General features: G+C 45.0%; 3 protein-coding genes across 13 annotated transcripts in view; 2 read left to right on the forward strand and 1 right to left on the reverse strand.

Moving 5' to 3' along the window:
- Window positions 1-6,445, forward strand: part of LOC120830146 (ral guanine nucleotide dissociation stimulator) — a 33,585-nt gene extending 27,140 nt beyond the window's left edge. For 6 of the 10 annotated variants that reach the window (XM_078086347.1, XM_040194637.2, XM_078086346.1 and 3 more), the window contains exons 13-18: window positions 1,146-1,241; window positions 1,320-1,533; window positions 1,624-1,704; window positions 2,145-2,393; window positions 2,566-2,680; window positions 2,815-6,445. In XM_078086347.1, coding sequence (XP_077942473.1) covers window positions 1,146-1,241; window positions 1,320-1,533; window positions 1,624-1,704; window positions 2,145-2,393; window positions 2,566-2,680; window positions 2,815-2,990 — 931 coding nt within the window. In that variant the 3' untranslated portion in view covers window positions 2,991-6,445. The remainder of the gene's footprint in view (window positions 1-1,145; window positions 1,242-1,319; window positions 1,534-1,623; window positions 1,705-2,144; window positions 2,394-2,565; window positions 2,681-2,814) is intronic. The other 4 variants (XM_078086348.1, XM_040194639.2, XM_078086344.1 and 1 more) reach the window with 2 other exon arrangements.
- A 301-nt stretch (window positions 6,446-6,746) lies between these two features.
- On the forward strand, window positions 6,747-11,333 carry LOC120830166 (SWI/SNF related BAF chromatin remodeling complex subunit B1a). 2 transcript variants are annotated; one of them, XM_040194671.2, is made up of 9 exons: window positions 6,747-6,924; window positions 7,802-7,913; window positions 8,081-8,210; window positions 8,613-8,753; window positions 9,108-9,235; window positions 9,367-9,533; window positions 9,625-9,815; window positions 10,512-10,643; window positions 10,981-11,333. In XM_040194671.2, exons 1-9 carry the CDS (start codon window positions 6,841-6,843, stop codon window positions 11,018-11,020), a joined length of 1,125 nt encoding a protein of 374 aa, XP_040050605.1. In that variant the 5' UTR covers window positions 6,747-6,840; the 3' UTR covers window positions 11,021-11,333. The 2 variants fall into 2 exon arrangements, with proteins under 2 accessions (XP_040050605.1, XP_040050606.1); XM_040194672.2 differs by having other exon boundaries at window positions 6,764-6,924; window positions 8,616-8,753.
- Window positions 11,334-17,799, reverse strand: LOC120830180 (derlin-2). Its single transcript, XM_040194686.2, has 7 exons — window positions 17,563-17,799; window positions 14,900-14,965; window positions 14,757-14,830; window positions 14,482-14,575; window positions 13,338-13,533; window positions 13,028-13,118; window positions 11,334-12,483 (listed from the first exon to the last, which is right to left on the reverse strand). Exons 1-7 carry the CDS (start codon window positions 17,650-17,652, stop codon window positions 12,429-12,431), a joined length of 666 nt encoding a protein of 221 aa, XP_040050620.1. The 5' UTR covers window positions 17,653-17,799; the 3' UTR covers window positions 11,334-12,428.
- Between the last annotated feature and the right edge of the window lie 273 nt (window positions 17,800-18,072).

The raw sequence follows: 18,072 nt of genomic DNA on the forward strand, positions 1-18,072 counted from the left end.
CCCGTCTCCACTCCTGTCTCCATTCCCTGTCTCCATTCCCCGTCTCCATTCCCCGTCTCCACTCCCCGTCTCCACTCCCCGTCTCCACTCCTGTCTCCACTCCTGTCTCCATTCCCCGTCTTCACTCCCCGTCTCCATTCCCCGTCTCCATTCCCCGTCTCCATTCCCCGTCTCCATTCCCCGTCTCCACTCCCCGTCTCCACTCCTGTCTCCACTCCTGTCTCCATTCCTGTCTCCATTCCTGTCTCCACTCCCTGTCTCCACTCCCTGTCTCCACTCCCCGTCTCCACTCCTGTCTCCATTCCCCGTCTCCACTCCTGTCTCCATTCCCCGTCTTCACTCCCCGTCTCCACTCCTGTCTCCATTCCCCGTCTCCATTCCCCGTCTCCATTCCCCGTCTCCACTCCTGTCTCCACTCCTGTCTCCATTCCCCGTCTCCATTCCCCGTCTCCACTCCCCGTGTCCACTCCCCGTCTCCATTCCCCGTCTCCGCTCCTGTCTCCATTCCTGTCTCCACTCCCTGTCTCCACTCCCTGTCTCCACTCCCTGTCTCCACTCCCCGTCTCCACTCCCCGTCTCCACTCCCCGTCTCCACTCCTGTCTCCATTCCCCGTCTCCACTCCTGTCTCCACTCCTGTCTCCATTCCCTGTCTCCATTCCCCGTCTCCATTCCCCGTCTCCACTCCCCGTCTCCACTCCCCGTCTCCACTCCTGTCTCCATTCCCCGTCTTCACTCCTGTCTCCATTCCCCGTCTCCATTCCCCGTCTCCATTCCCCGTCTCCACTCCCCGTGTCCACTCCCCGTCTCCATTCCCCGTCTCCGCTCCTGTCTCCACTCCCCGTCTCCACTCCCTGTCTCCACTCCCTGTCTCCACTCCCTGTCTCCACTCCCCGTCTCCACTCCCCGTCTCCACTCCCCGTCTCCACTCCTGTCTCCATTCCCCGTCTCCACTCCTGTCTCCATTCCCCGTCTCCATTCCCCGTCTCCATTCCCCGTCTCCACTCCCCGTCTCCACTCCTGTCTCCATTCCCCGTCTTCACTCCCCGTCTCCATTCCCCGTGTCCATTCCCCGTCTCCGCTCCTGTCTCCGCTCCTGTCTTCACTCCCTGTCTTCACTCCCTGTCTTCACTTCCTGTCCCTGCAGCTACAACCTGTCCTGTGAGATTGAGCCTCTGTCGGAGTCGGCCAGCAACACGCTGAGGGCCAAGAAGAACGGAGGGATCATGAAGCGCTGGAGCGAGTGAGTGATTTTATTTATATATATATATTTTATATTAATGTACATTGTTTAATGAATATCTCCTTGTCTCGCGTCCAGCCGGCAGTTGACGGAGGCCGGCTGCAGCGGCGTCCCGGGCTCTCACTCCAAGTCCTTCGACCACTCGCACTACAGGCCCTACCAGGGGGGCGGAGGGGGCGGGGGGGACAGCGGCGACGCCCTCAGCGTCACCTCCGTCAGCTCCAGCGGGTCGGACCTGGAGGACGTGAACGCCAGCTTCCTGTCCGACTCTCCGGAGGGACACGAGAGGAAGGTGAGAGACGGAGACCGTTGTTGTGCAGGGATTCAATGGACAAAAGATCATCAACCCAAGTGCCCCCCCCCCTCCCCCCCTCCCCCCTAGACGTCGACTCCCTCGGTGAAACTCACCGTCTCTGCTCTGGGGAGAGAAGCTCCGGCAGCCGATACGACGTCAACGGTAACGGTACTTCTGCATTTTTATTTCTATTTTCACCCTCCGAGTGGCTCGTGAGTAGATTTATTAAGCACATTAAGACATTATTAACAACATCCTCATCCTGGGTCGAAGGTCAATCTTAAGTTACAAACTCATGTTTTTCTTCTCCTGACTTTAAAAGCACAATTATATGATCTGTTCTCAACGTTGGGAACTGATTTTTGATCTGCGACCTTCGGCCTCTGGGAAGTTTCAGGATAACTGCTCACTATTTACTGCCGTTTCACAGTACTTGACTCCCCTAGAGCTTAGAGATCATATCCTGGCCCTACATTACCCACAATGCAACTCTCCCAGCTCCTCCTCAGACCACCTGTAGAGCTCCTCACTTCAGATTGTACGATAACTTTCCTGCTGCTTCATGTGTGAAACGCCCCCCCCCCCCCTCTCACCCGTCCCCCTCTTAGTTCTGGGAGTGCACGTCCCTGTCCTCCCTGGACACCTCCGGCTCGGCCTCGGGCTCCAGCAGCGCCTCCTCCTCCTCCGTCTCCTCCTCCACGCCGCTCTCTGCCTCCCGCTCACACAAGCGCTCCGCCTCGGCGGTGTCCAACTACTCCACCCTGTCGCTGCCGCTGTACAACCAGCAGGTGGACGACTGCTGCATCATCCGGGTCAGCCTGGACGTGGAGAACGGAAACATGTACAAGAGCATCCTGGTGAGCGCTCTGACTAACTGTCCTTTTAGCTTCGATGCTAACGAGCTAACGGGGAGGCGACGCCAATGTGAGCGGGCGGATCATTTCAAGACTTAGTCGATGACGCGACGAGCTGAGATCACTTCCACGGATGAGGAGGGAACCGTCGTCTGACTCTTTCTTGTGGCTCCAGGTGACGAGTCAGGACAAGACGCCGGCCGTCATCAGGAAGGCGATGATCAAACACAACCTGGAGCGGGAGAAGACCGACGAGTACGAGCTGATGCAGAAGATCTCCGAGGACAAAGGTGAGCGAGAGCGCCTCGTACGTGTCGACCATGTGACCACACGGACGATCCATCCAGAATAATCACTAAATGCCGCGTTTGTTTTGACCGACTGCTTTCTCTATCGCCCCCCCCCCCCCCCCCCCCCCACCCAGAGCTTCGTATCCCGGACAACGCCAACGTTTTCTACGCCATGAACTCCACTGCCAACTACGACTTTGTGCTGAAGAGGCGGGGCTTAGCGCGGCCGCTGCGCGCCAAGAATGTGACCAGTTCCACGCTGCCGCGCATGAAACAGAAGGGACTGAAGATCGCCAAGGGGATTTTCTGAGGAAGAACTCGCCCCCCCAACCCCCCACCCCCCCTCCCCACCCCTCCCTGGTCTCCGCCCCTCAGGGGAAACACTTGCGTCCGGAGCTGAAGTCTATCTGAGTTTTTGCTTTTGTTACGGGGACGCAGGCGGAGACGAGCCCCCCCCCCCACACACACACACACACACACACACACCGAGGACTTTTAAGAGGCCGAGAGTTTTCATTTCTTGGTCCGTCACCTTTTTGTTTACAGCCGTTTACATCAGTCAGATCCCTTCGATGACTCTTTTTCTTTGACGTCCCTCCTCGTACGCGCAGGGCGGCCGGCTGTGTTTTCGAATGTGTTTCCATTTTTTCAGGGAACTTTTTCTCGCGAGTGAACCGCCGCCTTTACGTCCCGGCCTCCCCGACCTGCAGCGGCGGCACCGAGGCCCCGCCCTCGGCCCCGCCCTCGGCCCCCTCGGCTCCTTTCCAAAGGTTCAAACGCCGCCGACGTTGAGGAATCCCCAAACTACTTGGACTTCTGAGCGCTGCCACATTAGGGGACAGAATAAGAAGAAAAGAAAAGGTCAATTAGTCCGAAGAGCCAGCGGGCACAGCCATGAATCACATGCCCTGAATGAGAACCTGGTAACCACGGCAACGCGAGGACGAGGCGTCGTCCTGGGAGGGAAGAAGTGAGTGTGCATATACATATTTATATGTATATACACATATTGACAGTATTTTCCTTTGAGTCGGACTGTGACACTTTGTTTATAGACTTGATATCGATGTTTTTTCCTTCATGTTGCTTTGTACATTTTTCTTTTCTGATGCAATCTGCTCTGATGTGGTGCTGCTAACTATCGCCTCACTGCTTCTTCTTCTTTCCTTTCTTTTTGTTGTTCGTTCCGTCTTTAATGGGTTTGCTGTTTTCAAAAAATGTTGTTTCATCTTTAAATCTGTCAACAATATAGAAGAAAAGGAAAATACATTTTCCTTGCAAACGGATTCAATTTGATCTTAAAAACTGCAAAAAACTGTACTGAGTTTATTAACATTTATTCTTTGGAAGGATCTTCGTGAACAAACATTTCGACCCTCAAAACTAAAGCTTAAAAAAAGGCTTGTCAGCAGCTCATCAGTGCACCCATTTAAATGGTGGTAATGATGATTATTTTATTGATTTAAAAGTGCTGCAGAAAAACTTAGATAAGATAAATATATATTTTATGAAGGAAAGAATACTGAATATAAATGTTTGATTATGAAGTTTTCATCGCCTCACAAAATCACAACATTTTCTGCAACAGCAAACTGATCTTCTGGTAGACGAAGGGGGAGCAGGAGGAGGAGGAAGAGGAGGAGGAGGAAGAGGAAGAGGAGGAGGAAGAGGAGGACTGGTGTAGCGTTTCTTCCAACATGGCGGGTGTGTGATGTCCCAGCCTCTCCTCTCTGGAAAACATTTAAAGGATTTTGATGGTTTTTCTCCGACTTTTCCAACCGTCTCTCTTTTTTTTTTAAAGGAAAAATCCACCACTTCAGTTATTGTTTTTTAAAAAGCAGCTTTTGGTGACGTGCTTTCGGCTTTTGAGGGAGTATTTCTGACAGTTTGGATATTTGTTGCAAAGTTCTTCTTTGCACATGCCACTCACCGCTGCTTAAACATCTGTCTCATGCACATTGACGCTATTTGTTATTTTCTGGATCAAAGGGACCAAAACGCAGCTTCTCACTTCGGGATTATTTGCCAGCTGTAGATTTCTTCTTCTGATGCTTATGACTTGTAACATTGCTCTTAAACAAGCACTTAATGCTTCACACGTGGTGAATTGTAAGTCCCGTGAGTTGGGTGAGGACAGACGTCCTGGTTTCACATCTTCTCACTAGAGGACCTTCGGGATGAGTTTTGACGGCTAATGTTAGCTTAAGCTGTTAGCGTCCAGGGGCTCAGGGCGCTACGGACCGCTCATGACGTCACCAACCCTTTTCAAAGATGTGCTCTTGGACCCTAAAAGTAACTCTTGAGGGTCGCGCGCCCGCTGCAAAGCATCCTGGGAAATGTAGGAAACGGCAGGTTAAAGTGCGATCAGCGAAAGTTGGATTTTTCCTCACGTCTCCCCTCTTCGCCTGGATTGCAGAGCGACCATGTTTTGCCTTTTTCTTTCTTTATTTCCAGCTGCATGAAGTTCACCCTGACGATCAGATGAGTGAGGACAGAGAGAGAGAGCGATGTGGTGAGGAGCGGCAGCAGGCGGCTGAGGAACACTGTGACCTTTGACCCCTCTCACTCTGCCCGTCAAGTCGAGCACTGTGAACAAAAGAAAAAAAGAAGTAAACGTCCGCCCCCCCCCAACGGGGTCGTAGTGAACATCCACGACAGACTTGATCCTCCATGTGCCAAAAACATAGAAGAGAGAAACAGACGAGAAGAAAAACAAGTTGTATGTTTACTGTTGTGTGCATCTTTCGGGGGGGGTGAGACCGTCTCCCCGAGGACAAGCAGACAGGATCAGAGACTCCACCACGAATCCATCCGCCGCATCTTTCTGTTCCTTCAGGATCAAAGCTGCCAAATTAGCAGATATAAAAAAACAGTGACTCTTAAACATAAAACAGTTTTTTTTTTTTTTTATTCCAACCAACCAGTAGAAACAGAGTCTCAGTCTACTAACAAGGGTTTTGTTGTTCGGTGAGAATCAAAGGCGCCGTGCTTCTGATCCGGAGCTCCGTCCTGGAGGAGACTGAATGTCACTGCAGATGTTGAGTGTTTCACGTCAGACTTTGAGACCAGTTTCAGGGATAAAAAACGAGTGTAACAAAGAGACCTTAAGTGCAACAACACTTCAACAACACCTCGATGCTTTGTCTGCTTCCCCTGAAGGTGTGATTCTTTAAAATGCTTCTTCTCAGGGGTCCTCAATGGTACCCCCCCCCCCCCCCCCACCCCGGTTTGGTTGGAACAAAAACAGTTTTTAAGCCCTTAGTCAACGAACAAAGTCTGTTTCCAGCTGTTCCTGCAGCTGTCCGTCTCCTGGAGCACGTGAGTGGACTCCAGATGGTGTGGGACTGGTTTGTGTGTCGTCGTAGCCCGTGTTGACATGAAGTACCTTTTTGTGTGTGTGTGTGTGTGTGTGTGTGATTTGACCTGATTCTGTGCGAGTTTGAACAAAAAAGGTTTACAAGAAGAGAGAGAAAAAAGTTTAGTTTTTAATTCCTTTTCCGTTCCCTTGAACTGTGCTCGGGTGCCATTCTGTTTTCATTTTAACAAAAAAAAAAGAATTTCAGAACTTTTTCTAACTGCAGTCTCTTTTCTTTTTCTGAACACAAACATCATGTGTAGAATGCAAAAACTGTCTGTGATTGTTACCTTGTTTATTTATTGATTTGTATATAAAGATTTTGTTTTGCATTGTACATTCTCTCCTTTCTTGGGTATAGATTAATATATTCATGTACATACGAATAAACATTAAGTTTATAAAATTAACTAGACCTTTTTCTCTTTATTATTCCGTCCTTTCGATTAAGATTATTAGGAGCTCTTCAGTGATTTACAGAAACTTCATAATGAAATATTTATTTACCAGAAGCATATCAGAGCGCCAAAATAGTTATTTTTTAATTTGTGTAGATTTTATCACAAAATAACGTTAATTAGTTTTTAAGGATCATAATAGCGTTGTAATGTAATGTATATTATCTTGTTAAGTTAACGAAAGAACATAATTTCCTCATATGCGTAATCAAACCTTGACAATAACACTTGCTTTTCCTTTTCGAACTGTAGCGGCTGCTGATTTGACTACGTCATCTCTCAGCGACAGAAGCGTCTTATCTTCTGCGCCTGCGCAGTGGCACAGAGCTTTGTTGTTTCCCTTCAGAATGGCGCTTAGCAAAACGTTTGGACAAAAACCGGTTAAATTTCAGCTCGAGGAAGATGGAGACTTTCACATGATCGGATCGGAGGTTAGTAATTAACTATGTAAAATAAAGCATGTACTAGTAACTAGTATTTGGCATACACGATTAATTGGAATGGCAACCCTTCGGTTAGCGATAAGCTAGCCAGCTAACGATGCAGGACAACAAGATTCATTCATTTAACGTATGAGCTGCGAAGATGAACCACAGTAATCGGTATACCTATTTAAAGTAATGGAATATCAATTGTTCAGAAACTTTCCTCTTCACCCTGTTTGCTTCCGCTCAGCTAGCTATAAGTAAACACGTATGCTAAGCGAGCTAGCTTGCTAATGCTGCATTATTTGTTGTAGTGAAGATTGAACGATATACTGTGTTGCTATTCATGTGTAATTATCTTCTTGTAACTTGTTACGTGACTCTGGCCACCCAATATGAACGTGAACTTAACTACAAGGCCATTTTATTTTGCATAGCACATTTCATCGACAAGGCAATTCAAAGTGCTTCACATAAAACATTTAAACACCAGAGCAGAGCAGGATAGATCGTTTTAAGTTGAACGATACTCTTAGCCGTACTGTGTGTGTGTGTGTGTGTGTGTGTGTGTGTGTGTGTGTGTATATATATATATATATATATATATATATATATATATATAATGTATAATGTGTGTGTGTGTGTGTGTGTCATAGGTCATAGGTTGCAGACTTCAGGTTAACACAGCTACAAATATACAATATAACATACAAACAAACAAGTCATATTGTTCAATAAATAATGGAGTCATAACCCGTTGAACCTAAACGTGAGAATGTTCCCCTCAGTAATTCTAGGGAATAATCTGTTCCTTTCAGTGTTTGTTTATAGCCTACTTAAAAAAGACTTTCTTTCTCTTTTTTGTGTCCTTTTGTCTGTTCAGGTTGGAAACTACCTGCGCATGTTCAGAGGCTCCCTGTACAAGAGATACCCGTCGCTATGGAGGAAACTGGCTTCAGTAGAAGAGCGGAAGAAGATAGTGGAGTCCTCCCACGGCGAGTCCTCACACATCCCGCCACGGCTCTGAACTAGTGTTGATAGTAATGTGACACTGAAGTGCAGAGCTACTCTACTGAGACTATGAGAACATACTACAGTTTGTATAAGAGATGATTAAAAATGAAAGAGCCCATCGGTTCCACTCTGGTTTGTCGTCCTGCAGATCACGGCTACACTCAGCTGGCCACCAGCGTGACTCTGCTGAAGGCCTCGGAGGTGGAGGAGATCCTCGAGGGAAACGACGAGAAGTACAAAGCGATCTCCATCTGCACGGAGCCGCCCGCCTACCTCAGGTACCTCCGCCGCTGCGTGTGGCGCTGGTGATGCAGCTGTGGTCAAATGGCTCCGATGATAAACGGAAGCAGTTCATGAGCTGACGATGATCACTGGTTGACCTTTACGGGCTTAAGATTTAGAAAGCTTTGTCCGATGCACTCCGAATCTCCCCGGGTTCGTATGTACAAACAATTTTATAAAGTCACTGTATGTTTTGTACAAATGTTTGTATGTATGTTCTATGTGTGTGTAGTGAGAACGGCTAACAACAAATAAACTCGTTATAACTTTGAATACAAAGCAGGAAACAATGTGTTAAGATTCTCCGTTTCCGATTAGAAACACGTGTCCCTTTGTATGATTGTGTCATATTTATATGTGTATATTTCTATAAGTGTGTATGCATACTCCCTCCCCAGCAGGGAGCAGAAGGCCAAGAGGAGCAGCCAGTGGGTTCCCACGCTGCCCAACAGTTCCCACCACCTGGACGCCGTTCCCTGCTCCACCACCATCAACCGCAGCCGGCTGGGACGCGACAAGAAGAGGACGTTCCCTCTGTGGTGAGCGAACCTCCACCGCTCCGGCATTCTCCCTCAAAGGGGGGCGGAGGCGTCCGCAGGTTTTGGGCACAGTGAACTCTGTTGTTGTTGTTGTTGTTGTTGTTGCAGTTTTCAAGTCGCGTTTGTCTGAAGCAGACCTGCAAACATTATGCCAAAATTTGCCGCTTTGAAATTAAAACAAGTCATTCACGTGAACCGTGTAGATCCGGAGAGGTTTTTTTGGGGGGGGGGCAACTGGCCGGCCAGCGTTTCTGAGGTTGCAGTGACCCCCCCCGCCCCCCTGTTTGCAGGTATGTTGAGGGCCGTTTGTATGTTGTTTTTTTTCTTTTAAATGTGACTTTGTTTGTGCGACAGCTTTGATGACCACGACCCGGCGGTGATCCACGAGAACGCCACTCAGTCGGAGGTCCTGGTGCCGATCCGTCTGGACATGGAGATCGAGGGGCAGAAGCTCAGAGACGCTTTCACCTGGAACATGAACGGTAACCTTCTAATCTCACCGCCGTCTCCCTCCCAACAGCTGTCAAATAGTCATTAATACATAATGATAAAAAGTCTATCGCCCCGTGACGACCAAAACCATCAACGTTCCTCTTTTGCTTGGAACCTCCAGAGAAGCTGATGACGCCCGAGATGTTCGCTGAGATCCTCTGTGACGACCTGGACCTCAACCCGCTGGCCTTCGTCCCCGCCATCGCCTCCGCCATCCGGCAGCAGATCGAGTCGTACCCCACGGACAGCCTCCTGGAGGAGCAAACGGACCAGAGGGTCATCATCAAGGTGAGGGCCGGCGCAACAACAACAACAACAGCAACGGGGGCAGCAGCGTGGCGGTCCCGCGGTGACGCCCCGCCTGTCTCATGTCTCGCAGCTCAACATCCACGTGGGGAACATCTCGCTAGTGGACCAGTTCGAGTGGGACATGTCGGAGAAGGAGAACTCCCCGGAGAAGTTTGCCCTGAAGCTGTGCTGCGAGCTGGGCCTCGGCGGCGAGTTCGTCACCACCATCGCCTACAGCATCCGGGGGCAGCTGAGCTGGCACCAGAGGACCTACGCCTTCAGGTATCTAAATCCCCCCCAGGATTCTCCTTTCAGTGTTCGATCAGGACAGCAGGTGGCGCCGACGCTCCGGTCACGGTAAAACGCTGCAGAAGAGACAAAGAAAATGTGCCTCCGGACGCCGTTCTTTAACAATGAAAGGAGATGAAGCTGCTCTGACAGCGGATAGTTTCATCAGATTTAGGGTTTTATAGTCTTCACTGGATATCAACAAGTTGTAAACAGTGTGACCTTTGACCTCTCGCCGAGAGCTGGATTTGGGGTTAAACCTTGAGTCTTGTGTTCCATGTTGCTTCTCTAGGTGAAAAGCTTCTCGGGATGTGAAATACTTAAAACCCAGACAGCGGCGGTGACCTCTGACCTCTGACCGAGAAGATATGTTCCAGGGCTTTATTGGTTTCATCATCTCAAAACAGGGAGAAGAACTAAGTGGGAGTAAAGTTGCAAAAACTAGTTTAAGGCGTAATATTTAATTGTTTTGAGTCTGGATTTTCCCTGAAACATCCGTCGCCGTGGCAACGCACACGGTGGATGTTTCAGTTACACTTCAGTATTTCAACCGAAACGTCTTTTGAAGCTTCAAGTTAAATTGACTTCAAAAGTTCCACAGAGTTTGCGGCTGCAGGAGGAGAGCCCTGGATGTGGTGACGAAGGTGATGATGATGATGATGATGATGATGATGATGATGATTTGTGCAGTGAAAACCCGCTGCCCACGGTGGAGATCGCCATCAGGAACACGGGCGATGCCGACCAGTGGTGCCCCCTGCTGGAGACGCTGACCGACGCTGAGATGGAGAAGAAGATCAGGGACCAGGACAGAAACACCAGGTGAGTGCTTCAGGAGGGAGGCTTCCTTCCTGTCCACCTCTGCCTTCAAAATAAGAGCCCACTATCCGCTCACTAAGGAACAATGTTCATGTGATAAATGTGTTGAAGTAGTTTCTTCAAACTCATTGATTTTACCGTCAGAAAAAGACAAGACAGACCAGATTTTAGCAACCAAGTATTTGTTTATTAATTAAGTCAATTGCTGAGGAGAAATGACAGAAAGGCTTTGTAAAATGTTGAATATTGCATTGTATTTGTAAATCACGGTGATGATGATGAGGTCAGGTGGAGCAGGTCTGGGACGTCTCTTATGACGTCTCCTGTCCCCCCCCCCCAGGCGGATGAGGCGACTGGCCAACACGGCCCCCGCATGGTAGAAGACGCTGCCCCCCTTTGGCTCGTCTGGATCGAGGTGCAACGCGGGCGGCTCGTCTCCTCCTCCTTTCCGTGTTATTTTCTTAATTTTTTTATTGTTTTTAATGTTAATATTGTGTTCTGTAGAAAGAAATACCCCTTTGTCCCCCCCCCCCCTCGGCGTGGAGGAGCCGCTCGCTCGCTTTGACCTCTGGAACAACGCAGCCAGTCTCAGATAATATATATATATATATATATATATATTGTTATGTTGTATTTGGTGTCTTTTGTACATTTTAATAATTCTTACAAAATAAAAAACAGTGAGAGCTTGAATTGCTTGTTGTTGTTGATTCTTTAATATTTGTTTTCAAGTTTAAAACATCTTTCAATAAGTTTCTGCAGTAACTAAATACATAATTACTCACATGATTCAGCGGTTTTATTCACTTTAACAGTTTGTTAATGAGCTGAAAGTTTCACTCTTGGTTTGTTAAAAGCTAAAACAGAACAAACGTCTCAGATCGTTTGAAGTGATTCGTTTCTAACGTTAAAGCTGTTTTTAGAGACGTTGGTACGGATTGAAAATATCTTTTATTGTCCTGCAATTTGTCCGGTTCCTCAGAGGACGACTCGATCACTCTAGCGCCCCCATCAGGTCACATCTCTTTATGACGACGTCCCATCGGCCTTGGGAAGGTTTCCCTCCGAGACCAGAAATATTATTTTCATTTTTACAGGTTGATTTTCATTAAATAAAATACACTTTTCTGTTTTGAGCTAAAATGAGATCCACCTTAAATCTTTTAGCTGAAATAATTATTTATCTAAAGGTCGATTATTTACCCTTGACTTCCCTTTTCGGCCCCCGAACGATCGTCACTGGCTGAAGAGTGTTGCCATGGGCGACGATGCAGGACACACACACACACACACACACACACACACACACAGGGACTTGTTTTGTGTTGTTGTGCTAAGCAGTTTCCATTTGGTCGCTCAGTGTCTGACCCACAAAGGCATCGGGGGGGAAAGTGCAGCGTGTGCAGACGGGGCGTCACATGATGTCATTCCTTCATCAGAGACAACGAGGTCACTCGCGTCACAGCGACGTCGGTTTAGTGAAATGAGACGTTTACATGGTTAATGTAAGATCTGCTGATGAAGGGCACTACAAAGCAAATTTAAAAAAGTCCAAATATCAAGATCCTTTCTGTTAGATTCATCTCAAGTCAAAGGTCCTGTGAGAGACGATCGTAGTCGTGGCGACGTCGCACATTGACACTTGGTGGTTGGCTGCTCCACATGGGCCTTTAAGCAGTAAACAAAAGAACTACATTCCTTCTACCCACAATGCTTTATGTTCGTTTAAATAACACTTTGTGTCCTTCAGATTTAAAACACTGTGGTGGAGGGGGGGTGTGGTGTGTCTTAGTCCTGGGGGGGGCGGTGGTCTGGGTCCTCAGGCCGGTCAAACAAGGTCCGTCTGGGGGGAGAGAACGAGGCCCAGATGAAGAAAAAACTCTTTGCTTTTCCTAAATGTTTTTATCATTTTGTATCTTTCTCTTTTGATAATGAAACAGTTTATTAAGAAATGTTTTGATGGAACTTTGTAACATTTCTTCTCATTCTCTTTGTGCGCCAACAGGAACGTGTCAAGTTATCGTACGATTTAACAAACACCTGTTAAACATCTAGAAATCTGCAAACAGTATTTTTTGACAACAAGACTAAAGATTTTTATGGTTTTAAAATAAGATTCTGTCCACACCGACTTCCTTTTTCTAAATGTATCTCCGTCCTCCAATTAAAAGAAGTGACCATATTAGGAAAGTGATCAAGAGATCTGTCAATCACAGTAAGCCCCGCCCTACAGCATACTCTGCTTCAAGGTCTTTGCAGTCGCTTTGGTCAGAAAATAGCATCAGATATGAATAAAAAGCATTTGTTTTTAGCACTTTAGGGTCCAAAGTTCTGGATTTTCTGCCCGATCGTCTTTCTTTGTTAATAAAAAATGAAGGTTCTCTCACAGAAGCTCCGGCGTGGTCAGCAGCTTCCTGCCTCCCGGCTGGTTTGGAAACACGTCTTCCAGGAAGTAGTACACGTGACCGACGCTGATGCCTGATGAAAACACAAAGGAGTCGTCGTCACCTGCTCCATCGCCATGACAACACACACTGAAGTCTATTCAGACTTGGTTTTGGAGGCTTTAGACACAGGATCCATTTTGAACTGCTCGGACTTTCATCATTTAGGCGTTCTGAATATTATAGATATTCATTCACATGTCTCTAGTTTACTGTGCTGCCTCTACAGAAGGAGACGAGGTCAAAGTCCCACCCAGGAGGTCGACCACCACGGAGTTCCCGAGCAGCAGCGAGAAGCCGGCGAGCACGAAGGGGAGGAACGGCGCCCGGAAGAAGAGGAGGCCGAAGAGGTCGATGGTGACCAGCGGGTTCCTTCTGCTCCACACGTACACCAGCATGACGACGAAGGCCTGACCCAGGAGGAAGACGTCGGAGAACAGGCCCAGCAGCTGCAGCGCCCTCCAGGTTAAAGCCCACTTTGTTACTCGTGGTCACCGTTAGCATGACGTTAAATGATTCAAAATTACAAGGTATTAAAAAAAAAGTCCATTTATCTGCTTTAATTAAGAAATATTGACTTCTTTTTGAATAATTAACTGAAGACTTTTTCTTGATGTCGTCACTTGGAGAGTGTAAACATTAGTCAATCATACGTTATTCAATAGACGGAAATCCACAACCACTTTTGATTATAAATTCAATTTACTTTTAATTTCTTTCTTCCAGCTTCTCAAGTTTATTTTAGTTTTTTGCATTTTTCGCTCTTTTAAATTATTATAGTTTTATTTTCAGTTTTTACTGAGTTTATTATGGTGCTTTGTTCATATTAGATAAACCAAGAATTATATAACTAATTATTACATTAAGATTAAGTGCTAATTCAATCCAAAAATTATAATTTTTAAAATATATGTACATGAAATTGTTTACAAAGAAATGTTGATATGTAAATAATACATTTATGATAATATTGTATAAATTAATTCTTTTCAACTCATTTTACATTCATATTCCTATTTTCCATGCAACCAATTTGCCGACAAAAGTGGAAGATACTTCTATTAACAGCATTATTATGTAAATCTATTTAATTTTCTGTGGATTTTCTCCATATGGATATTATATTCAGTAACGGTGAATCATTTTGAAATGGTGACCGCGTCGTGAAACTCTGACATCTCAGTTCTTCAGTAGATTGTTGTTCAGTCTGTTTGGTTTGTTCTGCGTAATATTCAGAGTAACGGCGACTCTGTTTGTAGAAAGTTTAAATATTAACTCACCGTTAAAAGCTGTTGCAAATTCCACCAACCTCACCATTGACATACATCATTTATCTTCCAATGAACCCCACTGGCGTGGAGTGAACGGCGGGCAGCTGCGGTCAGCTGAAAGGATACGGTCATCAGCACGCCACCGAACAGGAAGAGGAAGACGAAGTCCGCCGTCCTCCCCCGGAAGCAGCCGTCCTCCAGCAGGCGGCAGTACCGATACCTGCCGCTGCGTCAGGGATGCAAACTACACTCCGGCTCGACAACCACACGCTGATTGTGTTGTCGGAGACGACAATCTCTCATTGACATGCAAGAAGAAGAACTTAAATGAAAGGTTCTGGTTCATACTTTTACCTTTTTATCTAATATGGAGCCACGTCTTCTTTTTAACAAAAAGATACAGAAAGCTGATGTTGAAAAGGAAACTGAATCCAAGAGAACCGAAGAAGAGGAAGCTGGTTATAAGGCGCCAAATCTGAGAGAGAAAGCGAGATCAATAAAGACGAAATGTGACAACGTTGCACAAGTATTCAATAAATGCTACCTGGCATCTTCTGATGATCAGGTCCGGCTTAAAGTACAGCTGGAAGGGGGTGATGACCTCGAGATGCTGAAGACAACAACACACATTAGTTATTTAGTTTGTATGAAGACACAATCTATACTGATTTCAGTTTAAACCTCCAGTGATTTCAGTTTAAACCTCCACTGGTTTCAGTTTAAACCTCCAGTGATTTCAGTTTAAACCTCCAGTGATTTCAGTTTAAATCTCCACTGATTTCAGTTTAAACCTCCAGTGATTTCAGTTTAAACCTCTACTGGTTTCAGTTTAAACCTCCAGTGATTTCAGTTTAAACCTCTACTGGTTTCAGTTTAAACCTCCAGTGATTTCAGTTTAAACCTCTACTGGTTTCAGTTTAAACCTCCAGTGATTTCAGTTTAAACCTCTACTGGTTTCAGTTTAAACCTCCAGTGATTTCAGTTTAAACCTCCAGTGATTTCAGTTTAAACCTCTACTGATTTAAGTTTAAACCTCCAGTGATTTCAGTTTAAACCTCCAGTGATTTCAGTTTAAACCTCCACTGATTTCAGTTTAAACCTCCAGTGATTTCAGTTTAAATCTCCACTGATTTCAGTTTAAACCTCCAGTGATTTCAGTTTAAACCTCTACTGATTTAAGTTTAAACCTCCAGTGATTTCAGTTTAAACCTCCAGTGATTTCAGTTTAAACCTCCACTGATTTCAGTTTAAACCTCCAGTGATTTCAGTTTAAACCTCCAGTGATTTCAGTTTAAACCTCCAGTGATTTCAGTTTAAACCTCCACTGATTTCAGTTTAAACCTCCAGTGATTTCAGTTTAAACCTCTACTGATTTAAGTTTAAACCTCCAGTGATTTCAGTTTAAACCTCCACTGATTTCAGTTTAAACCTCCAGTGATTTCAGTTTAAACCTCTACTGATTTAAGTTTAAACCTCCACTGATTTCAGTTTAAACCTCCAGTGATTTCAGTTTAAACCTCCACTGATTTCAGTTTAAACCTCCAGTAATTTCAGTTTAAACCTCCACTGATTTCAGTTTAAACCTCTAGTAATTTCAGTTTAAACCTCCAGTAATTTCAGTTTAAACCTCCACTGATTTCAGTTTAAACCTCCACTGATTTCAGTTTAAACCTCCAGTAATTTCAGTTTAAACTTCTACTGATTTCAATTTAAACCTCTAGTAATTTCAGTTTAAACCTCCAGTAATTTCAGTTTAAACCTCTACTGATTTCAGTTTAAACCTCCACTGATTTCAGTTTAAACCCCCACTGATTTCAGTTTAAACCTCCAGTGATTTCAGTTTAAACCTCCACTGATTTCAGTTTAAACCTCCAGTGATTTCAGTTTAAACCTCTACTGATTTAAGTTTAAACCTCCAGTAATTTCAGTTTAAACCTCCACTGATTTCAGTTTAAACCTCTAGTAATTTCAGTTTAAACCTCCAGTGATTTCAGTTTAAACCTCTACTGATTTAAGTTTAAACCTCCACTGATTTCAGTTTAAACCTCCAGTAATTTCAGTTTAAACCTCCACTGATTTCAGTTTAAACCTCTAGTAATTTCAGTTTAAACCTCCAGTGATTTCAGTTTAAACCTCTACTGATTTCAGTTTAAACCTCCACTGATTTCAGTTTAAACCTCCAGTAATTTCAGTTTAAACCTCCAGTGATTTCAGTTTAAACCTCCACTGATTTCAGTTTAAACCTCCAGTGATTTCAGTTTAAACCTCCAGTAATTTCAGTTTAAACCTCTACTGATTTCAGTTTAAACCTCCACTGATTTCAGTTTAAACCTCCACTGATTTCAGTTTAAACCTCCAGTGATAACTGACACTTCACCTGCCTTCATTTTATTCTCTAAACGAGTTAAACTGCTTTGCTCTTCTAATGACACGGTAATCCTGTTCCATGTTGAAGTGTCCCTGAGCAAGACACCTGACCCCTAATTGCTCCCCGGGCAAAAATGTGAAAAAAGCCACGGGTTTAAAGTGTAACGTAAGTCGCTTTGGATAAAAGCGTCTGCTAAATGACCTGTAATGTAATGTAATGTAATCAATTTGGATTCTTACACTTTTGATTCAGCTCTGTTGTCATTGTAGGAAACACGGTTACAAACCTTTACACATCCATTAAGTAAAATGAAATATTTTAAAGTAAAAAAAAGTGATTAGAATAAAGTGTCTAAAAATAGCAAATAATCAAGAAAATGCAAAAATATCTATTATAGCGATTATATTTAGGTAGATATAATCTATCCTAATAATCTTTAGGTAGATTTAGTTATTTATGTATTGTCATAATATGTACAATATGTGCAATACACTTTAGATACTTTGCACAGGCTTTATTCAAACATTTTAAATGCATATTGCCGCAAAACTACTTAACATTCTTAAACCACATCAGCTCTTTTAAAGGCAAAAACGTGTTAATGTTAAATGTACTTATATGTAAAGCTTCTTTCATTTATATGAAATGAATAAAATAACAGGAGAAAACAAATACCAACACTAACATAATAAGCAGCTGGACTGTGAATAAAACAGGATTTAGAGTTGAATGTTTCTTCTTCATGTATCGAAATGTTTCCCGCCTCGTCAGAGCTCGGAGGTCAGAGTTTAAACTCGGTTGTTGTTGTTGTTATTGTTGTTGTTGTCGTCGTTTCTTACCACAGCGGCGGTGGTGAGGACGCACGCGGTCGTGTACGCGCGCGTCACCACGGGGATCTGCAGGTACTCGTGAGCGAGGCTGAGCGCCATCGATCTGCTGCTTCACTGACTGACAGCCGCGGCTCCCTGAACGCCGAGCAGGCCCCGCCCCCTGCGCCCTGCAGCAGCCAATCAGATGCCCCCGGCAATTAACACCATCCGCCCCGACGCGGGGAACTCTTTTTACCCGTTATCCTCTTTTACGGTTTATAACCTCATTGGGTTTTATTCATTATTTTAAAACATATCAAGTCTCCTTAAATGAATCATGTGTAATAAAATAAGATATTAATAATAAATTACCTTATTTAAAATAAAAGACTTGACATGAAAACACAAATTATAATCTGTGCTTGTGTTAAATACTGATGATTCCGTGTGTAAAAAGTATTATTATAATCATCATTGTTTAATAATGTCCTTAGCTCTTTATTTGTGGGGAAGGACACATTCTGACATGCCTGCCTTTTC

This window comes from Gasterosteus aculeatus, chromosome 13 (assembly GCF_964276395.1).
Source record: "Gasterosteus aculeatus chromosome 13, fGasAcu3.hap1.1, whole genome shotgun sequence".
Taxonomy (NCBI): domain Eukaryota; kingdom Metazoa; phylum Chordata; class Actinopteri; order Perciformes; family Gasterosteidae; genus Gasterosteus; species Gasterosteus aculeatus.

Bases quoted from the DNA above. Each gene is read 5' to 3' on its own strand.
- LOC120830166 (XM_040194671.2), top strand. From the start codon at position 6,841: ATGGCGCTTAGCAAAACGTTTGGACAAAAACCGGTTAAATTTCAGCTC. The intron at 6,925-7,801 runs GTTAGTAATTAA...TTGTCTGTTCAG, and splicing joins TTCACATGATCGGATCGGAG to GTTGGAAACTACCTGCGCAT. The intron at 10,644-10,980 runs GTGAGTGCTTCA...CCCCCCCCCCAG, and splicing joins GACCAGGACAGAAACACCAG to GCGGATGAGGCGACTGGCCA.
- LOC120830180 (XM_040194686.2), bottom strand. From the start codon at position 17,652: ATGGCGCTCAGCCTCGCTCACGAGTACCTGCAGATCCCCGTGGTGACG. The intron at 14,966-17,562 runs GTAAGAAACGAC...TGTTGTCTTCAG, and splicing joins TCCTCACCACCGCCGCTGTG to CATCTCGAGGTCATCACCCC. The intron at 14,576-14,756 runs GTATCTTTTTGT...ACGCAGCGGCAG, and splicing joins CTTTTCAACATCAGCTTTCT to GTATCGGTACTGCCGCCTGC.